General features: G+C 48.5%; 1 protein-coding gene across 3 annotated transcripts in view; it reads right to left on the bottom strand.

Moving 5' to 3' along the window:
• The window catches only part of afg3l2 (AFG3 like matrix AAA peptidase subunit 2), a 49,938-nt gene extending 40,252 nt beyond the window's left edge, over positions 1–9,686 (bottom strand). For 2 of the 3 annotated variants that reach the window (XM_033019406.1, XM_033019405.1), the window contains exon 1: positions 9,475–9,686. In XM_033019406.1, coding sequence (XP_032875297.1) covers positions 9,475–9,564 — 90 coding nt within the window. In that variant the 5' untranslated portion in view covers positions 9,565–9,686. The remainder of the gene's footprint in view (positions 1–9,474) is intronic. The other variant, XM_033019407.1, reaches the window with a different exon arrangement.
• Between the last annotated feature and the right edge of the window lie 5,076 nt (positions 9,687–14,762).

A 14,762-nucleotide genomic window follows, 5' to 3' on the forward strand; every position in this document is an offset into this window, starting at 1 on the left:
AAAGAATTGCATAAATCCTTCAACTAGACATTGTATTTCTGTGACGTTCTTGTTGCGATGTTATACTATCTTGTTCATATTTGCTTGCTTTTTAACAATAAAACCAATTTAGTGCCATTGTGCTGCAACTAATACATTTGAAGCTATGTTAAAAAGTAATACTTTTCATAAATCATTTAGATTGAAGGACTTAGTCCAAAGGGAATTGTACCATCCAAAATTAACCTCAGCACAGGTAGTTCTGCTATATGTAGTTACCTGCCTAAAAAACCTTGTGTGATAGAAAATCGCATTATAAAGACAATTGGGTAAATGGAGGAAAGGGGGTTAGGGCTAGAGAAAGTCTGACTTGCAATAAAGGTCTTTTATATAGAAATAAGTTTATTTTTGTTACTGCAAGCTAGAAATCTAAAGGCTGTATGTTACTTTATAACAGTAGCACGTAAGACAGCACAGTGGCGCAGATGGTAGAACTGCTGCCTCATGGGCCTGTCCCATTCAGGCGATTTTTACCTGAAAAGCCAGCAACTGGAACGGCGACTGTCAGAGTGGAACTAACACACACGCAAGCACGCACGCACCCATTGCTTCCTACCAGCCCGTTATGCAAGTGTGGGACAGGGCAAGAGGGGGGCAGCGCTGTCCCAGTGAAATTCACATAGTGCAAAGCCAAGGTGATACAGACACACACCGCGATGAACAGGAAGGTTGCCGCTGTAATTAAGATGGCTAAAGCACAGTGTACGGTAATGGGGGAGAAATAGAGACGACAAATTTTAAGAAGCCAGAGATACATGGCTGTGAAGCTCGGCGGACATTTAACATTACCGGTCGGTTATCCTTGGTTTAGAAAACTAGTGCTTACGTTTGTTTTCCCAATGAGCCAATGAAATTTACCGGTCAGCACCGGCTACAACCTACGAGAACCTACTAGAACCTTCGACCTCCTGGAAACCAACTAGGACCTCCTGACGACCCACCTACGGCACGTGAATTCTCGCTACTCTCCATGGCGGCTTCATTTTGGTCACCGCTAATATATCACCAAGTTGAAAATTTTGCGGCGACTATAATGAGGCCGCGACTAGTTCCCAGAATGTGGGAACTCCTCACGACCATGAAGGCGACTCCCCGGTAACCACCCGCGAACATGTGGCGACCATATGGTGACCACAGAGTCTCCTGCAGTCGCCTAAAAAGTCGCCTGTGGGACAAGCCCATTATGGAGACAGAGATCCAGGTTCGATCCTGACCTTAAAAGGCTTAAAACTACGTAAAATACTCCAGCTATGGTCATACTTGCTTCCTACAATTGTACAACACAGGTAGTTCTGCTAAAACCTGTTATCACAACGCAACTTGAATATTACACAATTGATGAATTGAGGATCACTATTTGTATTACGTAGGCTGAATTGGTCACACGAGCTGTGTTATCTCACTTTCTTATCCACTCCCTACACACTGGGGCAATTTTACAGAGGCCAGTTAACCTTCAAGCTTGCACTCTTTTTGGAAGTGGGAGGAAACCAGAGGAACCCCCACATGGACACAGGGAGAACGTGCAAACTCCACGCAGACAGTGGGTTTCTTCTGGGTGGCCGTTCATGAGCAGCTATAGCAGCAAGATCTATATTAGCTGGGCTCTCGCTTAACTTTTTTTCCCTGTTGCCAGCCGGGCAACCTAGGCTGGCAGCAGGGAAAATGAATTACGGCGATTTTTGGGGGTGATGAATTTCTACCGCCGCTTTCAGGTCAGGACGGGGGGGGAGTTCCCCCCACCACCTGCTCCATGGTCGGATAGTCGGCGACTAAACCGTCTTCCCCACCTGGTTTGCCAGGTGAGGAGGGGGCGGTGGACCCCCAGCAGGACCAAAAACAAGACCTGTCAAAGGGCGGATGAGCTCCTAGCAAGCCAACGGCCATCTACACTTCAGTAGAAGTTGCGATCACTATCGTACATAGCATTGTAAGGCACCGTGCACATTCATGTTTTCAACGATGATGATGATGATGCTTTCTACTGAACGTCGCATTTACCTATGCGGTTCCCTATTACCCTTGACCAACTTACTCAAAGATTTAGTCAAATCATCTTCAAAGAAACCGTTGTGTTTACCCGAAGATGCAGTGCAATCCTTCAAAGCAAAGAGGTCCTTCTGCAGTTGTACAGAGCCCTAGTGAGACCACACCTGGAGTATTGTGTGAAGTTTTAGTCCCCTAATTTGAGGAAGGACATTCTTGCTATTGAGGGAGTGCAGCGTAGGTTTACAATGTTAATTCCCGGGATGGCGGGACTGTCATATGCTGAGAGAATGGAGCAGCTGGGCTTGTACACTCTGGAGTTTAGAAGGATGAGTGAGGATCTCATTGAAATATATAAGATTGTTAAGGGCTTGGACACACTCGAGGCAGGAAACATATTCCCGATGTTGGGGGAGTCCAGAACCAGGGGCCACAGTTTAAGAATAAGGAGTAAGCCATTTAGAACGGAGACGAGGAAACACTTTTTCCTCACAGAGAGTGGTGAGTGTGTGGAATTCTTTGCCTCAGAGGGCGGCGGAGGCAGGTTCTGTGGATGCTTTCAAGAGAGAGCTAGATAGGGCTCTTAAAAATAGCGGAGTCAGGGGATACGAGGAGAAGGCAGGAACGGGGTACTGATTGGGAATGATCACCCATGATCACATTGAATGGCGGTGCTGGTTCAAAGGGCCTACTACTGCACCTATTGTCTAAAGCCACTAAGAGGACCGTTGCTGACGTAACTATGCTGGTCCATCAGCGGCCCAATGCCTTATTTTCACTCACCACTGATGCCTCTGTCAACGCTATGGGAGGCGTCATGGTGCAGCGAGTCAATGGCAGGTGGGAGCATCTGGCATTCTTTTCAGCAAAGTTATCACCCACTCGGATGAGGTACAGTACATTCGGGTGAGAACTCTTGGCTATGTACCTCGCCGTCAAGAATTTCCACCATGTGTTGGAAGGCCGTCCCTTCACTATTTATACGGATCACCAACCGCTCACATACACGTCTCGTACAAATGTGGGGAGCTATTCACCGCGGGAAATCCGCCACTTGGACTTTGTTCTGCAATTCTCCAGTGACATCAAACACATTCAAGGAAAAGCAAATCCGGTTGCCGACGCACTATCAAGACCGGAGGTGGATGATCTGAATGCAGCCACACTCATCGATTTTTATGCCATGGCTTGCATGCAGTATACTGATCCCGTCTTATCCATTACCACCGGACGCATAAAGCCTGAAAATTGGAAGATGAACCTATCGGTGACACGAGAGAACCATCATGTGTGACAATTCCACTGGCAAACCAATGCCGTTTGTACCCAAGACGATGCGTCAAGAAGATTTCAGCGCGCTGCACAACTTATCACATCCGGGCAAGAAGGCTACGATAAAACTAATCTCCGAACGTTTCATCTGACCTTTCATCAAGTGTGACTTTGGGTTATGGGCGAAGACTTGTCTATCGTGTCAACAATCAATGATCTCCAGGCACACTAGGACCCCGTTTGGTGAGTTTCCTGCACCAAACACCCGTTTTGAGCATGTGACTTGGTCGGCCCATACCCACTGTGAAATAACTACACATATCTGCTCACTTGTGAAGACCAGCTCACAAGATGGCAGAATCCTATCCCAGTCATCAACATTTCAGCGGAAACAATTTGTTGACCGATGGATTTGGTCTTTAGGATCCCTAGTACGAGCACAACATACCGAGGACTGCAATTCGAGTCTGCTCTGTTTCAAACACGAACCGACCTCGTGGGTACGAACCGGATTAGAACGACTGCGTATCATCCACAAGTGAATGGCCTGATTTAACGGTTCAATCGGCAGTTGAAAGCCGCTCTTAGATGTGTCGAACTTGAGTGAACGGTTGCCTCTGGTTCTGCTTGGCATTCGTACGGCGGTGAAAGCAGACCTAGGATGTTCGTCGGTGGAAATGGTTTACGGCACAACTCTGAAGCTGCCCGGTGAATTTGTCGAACCAATCCCCACAGACAGATCCTATGATGCAAGCAGGTATATTGATCGATTATGGCGAACTATGCAGCTACGAAGCTGTCTGCTGACCTCTTCAGCAAGCATACGATGGCCCTTACAAAATCATCCAAAGCCTACCCAAATGTTTTGTGATCTATCGGAACGGAAAAACTGACACCGTATCCGTCGACTGGTTAAAGCCAGCATACGTCGAGAACCAACCGACTACTTCACCCACCGAACCGGCGTAGTCACAAGACCCAAACACTTCCTGTCAAAGACCACCCACACTGTAGTACCAAACAAGATTAGGCTGTAAAATCAACCCGCCAGACCGATACGGGGCAGGACAAAGCCAGGCAGTTGCCGCCTTGTATGACTCAGTGGCTGAGAGGGGGTGCTGTTGGGCCTTCATGCCCACGTTGGTTTTACATACAGCCTGTCACCGCTGGCGACTCGCCAGCAGCCTCACAAGAAGGTCCAGCCACAAGAGCTCAATAACAACTCCAAGGTCAAACGCACTCATTGGCCTTATCTGCACACGGGTTATGATTGGTGAGAATGAAGGTACAGTGCCCTCCATAATGTTTGGGACAAAGACCCATCATTTATTTATTTGCCTCTGTACTCCACAATATGAGATTTGTAATAGAAAAAAAATCACATGTGGTTAAAGTGCACATTGTCAGATTTTAATAAAGGCCATTTTTAGACATTTTGGTTTCACCATGTAGAAATTACAGCAGTGTTTATACATAGTCCCCCCCATTTTAGGGCACCATCATGTTTGGGACACAGCAATGTCAGGTAAATGAAAATAGTCATGTTTAGTATTTTGTTGCATATCTTTTGCATGCAATGACTGCTTGAAGTCTGCAATTCATGGACATCACCAGTTAGAAACATAGAAACAAGGTGCAGGAGTAGGCCATTCGGCCTTTCGAGCCTGCACCGCCATTCAATATGATCATGGCTGATCATCCAACTCAGTATCCTGTACCTGCCTTCTCTCCATACCTTTAGCCACAAGGGCCACATCTAACTCCCTCTTAAAAATAGCCAATGAACTGGCCTCAACTACCTTCTGTGGCAGAGAATTCCAGAGATTCACCACTCTCTGTGTGAAAAATGTTTTCCTCATCTCAGTCCTAAAAGATTTCCCCCTTATCCTTAAACTGTGACCTCTTGTTCTGGACTTCCCCAACATCGGGAACAATTTTCCTGCATCTAGCCTGTCCAACCCCTTAAGAATTTTGTACGTTTCTATAAGATCCTCCCTCAATCAAAGGGTGGGTGTCTTCTCTAGTGATGCTCTGCCAGGCCATTATTGCAGCCATCTTTAGCTTATGCTTGTTTTGGGGGCTAGTCCCCTTCAGTTTTCTCTTCAGCATATAAGAGGCATGCTCAATTGGGTTCAGATTGGGTGATTGACTTGGCCACTCAAGAATTGGCCATTATTTTAACTTCATTGTCTTGCTGTAGAATGAACCGCCGGTCAATGTGTTTTGAGGCATTTGGTTGAACTTGAGCAGATAGGATGTGTCTATACACTTCAGAATTCATAATGCTATAACCATCAGCAGATGTATCATCAATGAAGATAAGTGAGCCAGTACCTTCAGCAGCCATACATGCCCAGGCCATAACACCCCCGCCACCGTGTTTAACAGATGAGGTGGTATGCTTTGGATCTTGGGCAGTTCCTTCTCTCCTCCATATTTTGCTCTTGCCAGCACTCTGATATAAGTTAATCTTCATCTCATCTGTCCACAAGATCTTTTTCCAGAACTGTGCTTGCTCTTCTTGGCAAACTGTAACCTGACCATCCTATTTTTGCTGCTAACCAGTGGTTTGCATCTTGCAGCGTAGCCTCTGTATTTCTGTTCATGAAGTCTTCTGCGGACAGTGGTCATTGACAATCGACACCCGAGTGTTTCTGATCGGTCACAGATGAGGTGGTATGCATTGGATCTTGGCAGTTCCTTCTCTCCTCCATACTTTGCTCTTGGCAAACAGTTGATTTTGGTCAGCCTAAAGTTTGGCTGATGTCTGTAACAGTTTTATTCTTGTTTCTCGGTCCTTTTGTCCTCATGTTGATAAACAGCAATAAAAGTTCCCAAAGGTGATGGAAAGACTGGAGAAAGACTAGGTGCTGAGAGCTCTCTTATACCTGCATTAAGGAGGCATTCAAACACATTATGGCGCCCTGAAATGGGGGGGACTATGTATAAACACAGCTGTAATTTCTACATGGTGAAACCTGACAATGTGCACATTAACCACATGTGATTTTTTCCTGTTACAAATCTCAAATTGTAGAGTACAGAGACAAATAAATAAATGATAGGACTTACATTATGGAGGGCACTCTATCTATACACTATGAATGGCTCGATGTAATCATGTATTGTCTTTCCACTGGTTGGTTAGCATGCAACAAAAGCTTTTCACTGTACCTCGGTACACGCGACAATAAATTAAACTGAACTGATCCTCCGGATCCAGACCCAAGTCTGGACAGGCCACAGCATTCACAATCCCCAAACTACAATCCTAAAACAGAAATGTCATTGTGAACTTTCACAGACACAGATTGTCTCGCAGACAAGAGAAAAGAATCAAACATGGTTACAAAAGCATCTTGAAAAAGGTGCAATATCCCCGCCGGCTACTGGCAATCCCTGGCTATGGCTCCATAAAATAGAGGAACACTCAAGGTGGCACTAAGCACGTCAGGTCCCTGCATCAGATGCACACAGAAGGTCAGTGTAAATGACAGGAAGAGAGCATCATCTCATAAATTACCCATCCATCAGCTGTCATTTCTGAGCATCAGCTACTCCATACCTGGAAAACGGAAAGACACAAAATGATGCAGTAACTCTGCAGGTCAGCCAGCATCCCTGGAGAACAAAGAAAGGTGACGTCTCGGGTTGGGACCCTTCGCCAGACTGATATCTGAATCAATCTAAAGAAGGGTCCCGACCCAAAATGTCACCTATCCATGTTGTCCACAGATGCTGCCTGACCCACTAAGTTACTCCAGCATTTTGAATCAGCATCTGCAGTTCCTTGTTTCCACAATCTGCAAAAATCTCTAGATCCCACATTGGCCCTAACAATCACCTCAAAACTGGCATCAAAGTTATGCTTGATCACTAGAGACCACCAAAGCAAAGATTGGAACCAAATAACTTCCTTGTAATTGATCCCTTAAAAACACAATTAAAACAGAACTCTTCCTGGTTCTTTAAAATCATTTTATTAACTTAGACTACACTTTCAAATTGGTACTTGAAAACTGCTCACTACATTAAAAGAAAACAATTTTCATCAAAGTGAAAATTTTATATCAAGATACTACCTGATATACAAATATATAATCTGCTAGTACTAAAATGTCAACAAGGTATTTAACAACCAGTAAAAGGCAACCATCATAACTTTAATCAATTTGCCCTTTGACCTTCATACTTTGCAAGAAATGATTCCCAGCCATTGAAATAACCTCACACCAGCAGATTAAACTATCTTATTCTGAAAAGATCAAAGTAAATATTCTCAGGTTTTATTTAAGCCTTACATACTGGGTGCTACTTATTATGTGGAGAAGTTGGGGAGTTACACAATATGTCAATAGCACGAACCACGTGTGGAGGGGAGTTCAATCTAAATCACACTCTATATGACCCTAGCCAGAGCGGGGGCCATATGGTAGGGGGGGAGGGGCTCAGAGACGGAGGCACAAGGGGGAAAGGAATGTGGGCAGGGGGCACAAGGGGAGGGGTTACACACGACACTAGGAGGGTTGGGCTGGCGCAGGCACAGGGCATGGGGTACAGCAGAACAGCGATGGAGCATGGCACGGGTTGGAGCAGGGCAGCACAGGGCATTAGGCAGCTGAGTGCAGAGCGCCAAGTGGCACAGAGCACTGGGGTGACATCGGGCATCTGGGGGTAAAGGGGACTGAGGCACAGGGCACGGGGGGGGGTGACGGAGGGCACAGGGGGGGGGATGGAGGGGGGGATGGAGGGCACGGGGGGTGGTGGAGGGCACAGGGGGGGGATGGAGGGCACAGGGGGGGGATGGAGGGCACAGGGGGGGGATGGAGGGCACCGGGGGGGTGGAGGGCACCGGGGGGGGGGATGGAGGGCACCAGGGGGGGGGGGATGGAGGGCACCGGGGGGGGGGGGATCGAGGGCACCGGGGGGGGGGATGGAGGGCACCGGGGGGGGGGATGGAGGGCACGGGGGGGGGGTGGAGGGCACGGGGGGGGATGAGGACACGGGGGGGGGGGGATGAGGGCACGGGGGGGGGATGAGGACACGGGGGGGGGGGATGAGGGCACGGGGGGGGATGAGGGCACGGGGGGGGGGGGATGAGGGCACGGGGGGGGGGGGGATGAGGGCACGGGGGGGGGGATGAGGGCACGGGGGGGGGGGGATGAGGGCACGGGGGGGGGGGGGGGTAGAGAGCACGGGGGGGGGTGGAGGGCATGGGGGGGTGGAGGGCACGAGGGGGTGGAGTGCACAGGGGGGTGGAGGGCCTGGGGGAGGGCACTGGGGGGAGTGGGGGCAATGGGCACGGGGGGTGCCGGGCAGTGAGCACGGGGGGAGAGGGGGGGGGGGAGGCCATGGGGGAATGGAGGGCACTGGGAGGGGGATGGAGGGCACGGGGGGAGTGGGGGCAATGGCACGGGGGGAGTGGGGGCAATGGGCACGGGGGGAGTGGGGGCAATGGGCACGGGGGGAGTGGGGGCAATGGGCACGGGGGGAGGGGGTAGAGGGCACAGGGGGAGTGGGGGCAATGGGCACGGGGGGAGTGGGGGCAATGGCACGGGGGGAGTGGGGGCAATGGGCACGGGGGGAGGGGGTAGAGGGCACGGGGGGAATGGGGGCAATGGCACGGGGGGAGTGGGGGCAATGGGCACGGGGGGAGTGGGGGCAATGGGCACGGGGGGAGTGGGGGCAATGGCACGGGGGGAGTGGGGGCAATGGGCACAGGGGGAGTGGGGGCAATGGGCACGGGGGGAGTGGGGGCAATGGGCACGGGGGGAGTGGGGGCAATGGCACGGGGGGAGTGGGGGCAATGGGCACAGGGGGAGTGGGGGCAATGGGCACGGGGGGAGTGGGGGCAATGGCACGGGGGGAGGGGGTAGAGGGCACGGGGGGAGTGGAGGCAATGGGCACGGGGGGATGCCGGGCAGTGAGCACGGGGGGAGGGGGGTAGAGGGCACGGGAGGAGGGGATGGAGGGCACGGACTGGGTGCAGGGTAATGGGCACGGGGGGAGTGGGGGCAATGGGCACGGGGGGAGGGGGGTAGAGGGCACGGGGGGAGTGGGGGCAATGGACACGGGGGGAGTGGGGGCAATGGACACGGGGGGAGTGGGGGCAATGGACACGGGGGGATGCCGGGCAGTGAGCACGGAGGGAGGGGATGGGGCTGATTGACCACTTACCGGTCTCCAGGGCGGCCTACAGCGCCGAGGGCCCGGGCTCTTACACAAGCCGCGGCAACAGCGGGCGGCCAGCAGGTAACGGTACGCCATGACTCCCTCCCCTCCTCTCCGGCTTCAGGTGGCGGCGGTTACTGGGCAGCGGGTTGAGGCGAGGACATGACAGCGACCGGTCGCGGCGGACGGCGACGTCAGCGCTGACGCTGCGACGTGTTGCGTCATGTGACAGGCCCACCTGCGGTGACGTCACACGGTCGCCCCTCCCACGATGACGCGGTACAGTTGCTCCTCCCACGTCGGTGTCGGGCAGTTGGGACACGGTTGTGCTGGAGCAACTCGGCGACTCATCCCCGGAGGACGCGGACACGTGATGTTTCAGGCTTCAGTCTGGCAGCTGTTCCTCCCGAGCATGATGTCACGCCGCTGCCCCTCCCACGGAGACGTCACAGCGTGTGGCCTCCCGCACTGACGTCACACAACAGCTCCGCCCGCGGTAACGTTATGCCGCAGCCGCTCCTGCGGTGACGTCACCCCGGACACAGTTACGTCACGGGCTCGCCCAAGCCCCGGGCAAAGCGCGGTCCGAGCCGTCCGCTGCTCCCATCATGTCCCTGATCCTCTTCTGTCTGTGTCGCTGCTGCATGCTCTGCCCCTCCCTTTTCCTCTTCATCTTCTTCACGATTCTTTTCTTTGTCATTTATCTGCTCGACTCCTACGAGTTCATAAACCTGCCGCCTGAGGAAATGCGCTGACCCCCACCTCCCTTCACTCTCGGCGGGCTGAGAAATCCTCAAATGGTGAGGCAAACGGTGTGGAGATAGATACCCATCAGGCCTGTCCAACACCAGCCCGATGTTACAGTGACATCTGGAAAATGTAGGGACAGGTCAGATCGTTGATGTGTGTACCAGTCCTGTGCTGACATGGTGAAGCAACTCTCACCATAGCATCGATCAGGCAACCCTGCCGTCATGCAATCCTCGAAAAAGAACAAGAAACCTGAGAGACACAAAATGCTGGAGTAACTCAGCGGGACAGGCAGCATCTCGAGTGAAGAAATGGGTGATGTTTCGGATCGCGACCCTTCTTCCGACTGAAAGTCACGGGGAATTGAAACGAGAGATATAGACGATGATGCAGAGAGATACAGAACAAATGAATGAAATATGTGCAAAAAAGTAACAATGATTAAAGAAACAGGCCAGTGTAATGTAGCTTGATGTTTCAGTCTGAAGAAGGGTCTCGATCCGAAACGTCACCCATTTCTTCACTCCAGAGATGCTCCCTGTCCCGCCGAGTTACACCATTTTATGTCTATCTTCGATTTAAACCAGCATCTACTGTTCTTTCCTACACAAGATGAAACCTGATATCAATTTACTAAATAAATGCAAAATGTGCTGTTGGAAATACTCAGGATAGGCACATCTATGGAGAGAAGAACAAACCTAGCATCCCAAATCAATGAAAAGTTAGATATAAAGAGATATAGAAAATGGGGGGATGGAGAAAATGGGGGTGGGGGGGTTTGGAGATTCATAATTGAAGCTCCGAGATGGGGTGCAATGCAGGGGAGATCAAATTATGTAATAGAAGACGATGCAAAGCCAAAAGAAATGGTGATAGGACAAAATATTGAGAATCACTATCTAAAATAGTTACATTCGACATGTTCTCATGTGCACCCTGCTCATCAGACTGTGGAATATAGATTCAAAAGGAATAAGTCTTAATATTGGTATGTATCCCCAAAGATCATAATACAGACAATACTATCCCACCTAACCTGTGATTCCTTCCACTTGCAGAAACGAATTAATCTCCTGTTCCAACATGTACAATGAATTCAAACCTGCTGGCAACTTATTCCAAAGGTCCATGACTTTCAATGAAAAGTAATTCATAATATCTATTTTGATTGTCTGTTGTTGTATTATATTGTATTGTATTGTAACTATGTCAGTGGATCAGCTCTTGAGTTTATTTGAAATGCAAAATTCAAATAAATCCTTCATAGATGATTGGGAAACCCTCTGGAAGATTGTAATAATCAAACTATTTTTTTGGCGCCTACTACAAAAGATTTTGAACACACACACAGACCAAACTGTTTTACAAGGTAGAGAGTAGAAAACCATATTTACAAGTTGGGATTGCGTCGAGAAAGGGATAAAAGATGAGATCTTCCTTTTTTTTACATAAACAGTCAAGGCCAGCGTGTATAACGTGGGATAATATAACGTGATTGGATTAGCAGTATAACAGTTTTCTAATGTAAATCATTTAGGTCAGTAAAAAAAACTTCAAAGTACAATATAATATGATTTGAAACTTTGAAGCTAAGCAGACCATTTCAATTGGACAAAGAAATTAGAATGTTGCATTCCAATTTCCATTTGGATTGAAATAAAGCTCAAACTGCTGGAGGAACGCAGCGGGTCAGGCAGCATCTGGGGAGGGAATAGACGTTTCGGCTCGGGGCCCTTATTTTTGAAACGTCGCTTAATCATTTCCTCCCCCAGATGCTGCCCGATCCGATTAATTTCTCCGACGCTTCGTATTTTGCTCAAGATTCCAGCATCTGCAGAGTCTTGTGTCTCTATTTGGATGGATTGAATGAATAGCATATTTGTTACTGGGGCAGAATATTTTCCAATGAATTCTATACGATTATGAGTCTGAGTGGGAGGTGTATGAGCGACGGGGATGGGGGGGGGGGGGGGGAAGAACAACTGCAACTTATTTCACTCCTACCATTCTCCACCCTCTGTTCCTGTTTTAAGGCACGGGGATGGGAGCATGAGCAGAGAGACAAAGGGGTGTAAAATGAGGGTAGAAGCAATACGTAGCAAGGTGAAAAGTAAAAGTGGCAGGCAGACAAATCCAGGGCAAAAATCAAAAAGGGCCACTTTTCAACATAATTGTATAAGGGGTAAGAGTGTTGTAGCTATTAATGAATATGATATAGTTGGGATCACGGGGACATGGCTCCAGGGTGACCAAGGCTGGGAGCTGAACATCCAGGGATATTCAATATTCAGGAGGGATAGACAGAAAGGAAAAGGAGGTGGGGTAGCGTTGCTGGTTAGAGAGGAGATTAACGCAATAGAAAGGAAGGACATTAGCTTGGAGGATATGGAATCGATATGGGTAGAGCAGCGAAACACTAAGGGGCAGAAAACGCTAGTGGGAGTTGTGTACAGGCCACCTAACAGTAGTAGTGGAGTTGGGGATGGCATCAAACAGGAAATTAGAAATGCGTGCAGCAAAGGTAAAACAGTTATAATGGGTGACTTCAATCTACATATAGATTGGGTGAATCAAATTGGCAGGGGTGCTGAGGAAGAGGATTTCTTGGAATGTATGCGGGATAGTTTTCTAAACCAACATGTAGAGGAACCAACGAGAGAGCAGGCTATTCTAGACTGGGTATTGAATAATGAAGAAGGGTTAGTTAGCAGTCTTGTTGTGCGTGGCCCCTTGGGCAAGAGTGACCATAATATGGTTGAGTTCTTCATTAGGATGGAGAGTGACATAGTTAATTCAGAAACAAGGGTTCTGAACATAAAGAAAGATAACTTTGAGTGTATGAGACGTGAATTGGCCAAGATAGACTGGCAATTGATTCTTAAAGGGTTGACGGTGGATATGCAATGGAAGAGATTTAAAGACTGCATGGATGAACTACAACAATTGTTCATCCCAGTTTGGCAAAAGAATAAATCAGGGAAGGTAGTGCATCCGTGGATAACAAGGGAAATCAGGGATAGTAGAGAGCATCCGTGGATAACAAGGGAAATCAGGGATAGTAGAGAGGACAAAGAGCTTAATTAGGAAAGGGAAAATAGATTATGAAAGAAAACTGGCCGGGAACATAAAAATTGACTGCAAAAGTTTTTATAGATATGTGAAGAGAAAAAGATTAGTTAAAACAAATGTAGGCCCCTTGCAGTCAGAAACAGGTGAATTGATCATGGGAAACAAGGACATGGCAGACCAATTGAATAACTACTTTGGTTCTGTCTAAGGAAGGCATAAATAATCTGCCGGAAATAACAGGGGACTGGGGGTCAAATGAGATGAAGGAACTGTGAAATCCAGGTTAGTCGGGAAGTGGTGTTAGATAAATTGAATGGATTAAAGGTCGATAAATCCCCAGGGCCAGATAGGCTGCATCCCAGAGTACTTAAGGAAGTAGCCCCAGAAATGGTGGATGCATTAGTGATAATTTTTCAAAACTCTTTAGATTCTGGAGTACTTCCTGAGGATTGGAGGGTAGCTAATGTAACCCCACTTTTTAAAAAGGGAGGGGGAGAGAAAACAGAGAATTACAGACCAGTTAGTCTAACATCGGTAGTGGCGAAAATGCTAGTCATTTATTAAAGATGGGATAGCAGCACAGTTGGAAAGTGGTGAAATCATTGGACAAAGTCAGCATGGATTTATGAAAGGTAAATCATGTCTGACGAATCTTATATAATTTTTCGAGGATGTAACTAGTAGAGTGCATAAGGGAGAACCAGAGGATGTGTTATATCTGGACTTTCAGAAGGCTTTCAACAAGGTCCCACATAAGAGATTAGTATGCAAACTTAAAGCACACGGTATTGGGGGTTCAGTATTGATGTGGATAGAGAACTGGCTGGCAGACAGGAAGCAAAGAGTAGGAGTAAACGGGTCCTTTTCAGAATGGCAGGCAGTGAATAGTGGGGTACCTCAAGGCTCAGTGCTGGGACCCCAGCTATTTACAATATATATTAATGATTTGGACGAGGGAATTGAATGTAACATCTCCAAGTTTGCGGATGACACAAAGCTGGGGGGCAGTGTTAGCTGCTTGGAGGCTGCTTGGAGGCTGCAAGGTGACTTGGATAGGTTGGGTGAGTGGGAAAATGCATGGCAGATGCAGTATAATGAGGATAAATGTGAGGTTATCCACTTTGGTGGCAAGAACGGGGAAAGTAGATTATTATCTGAATAGTGGCCGATTAGGAAAAGGGGAGATGTAACGAGACCTGGGTGTCATGGTACACCAGTCATTGAAAGTAGGTATGCAGGTGCAGCAGGCAGTGAAGAAAGCGAATGGTATGTTAGCATTCATAGCAAAAGGGTTTGAGTATAGGAGCAGGGAGGTTCTACTGCAGCTGTACAGGGCCTTGGTGAGACCACACCTGGAGTATTGTGTACATCTTTGGTAATCATAATCTGAGGAAAGACATTCTTGCCATAGAGGGAGTACAGAGAAGGTTCACCAGACTGATTCCTGGGATGGCAGAACTTTCATATGAAGA

Source organism: Amblyraja radiata, chromosome 4, assembly GCF_010909765.2.
Source record: "Amblyraja radiata isolate CabotCenter1 chromosome 4, sAmbRad1.1.pri, whole genome shotgun sequence".
NCBI classification, from domain to species: domain Eukaryota; kingdom Metazoa; phylum Chordata; class Chondrichthyes; order Rajiformes; family Rajidae; genus Amblyraja; species Amblyraja radiata.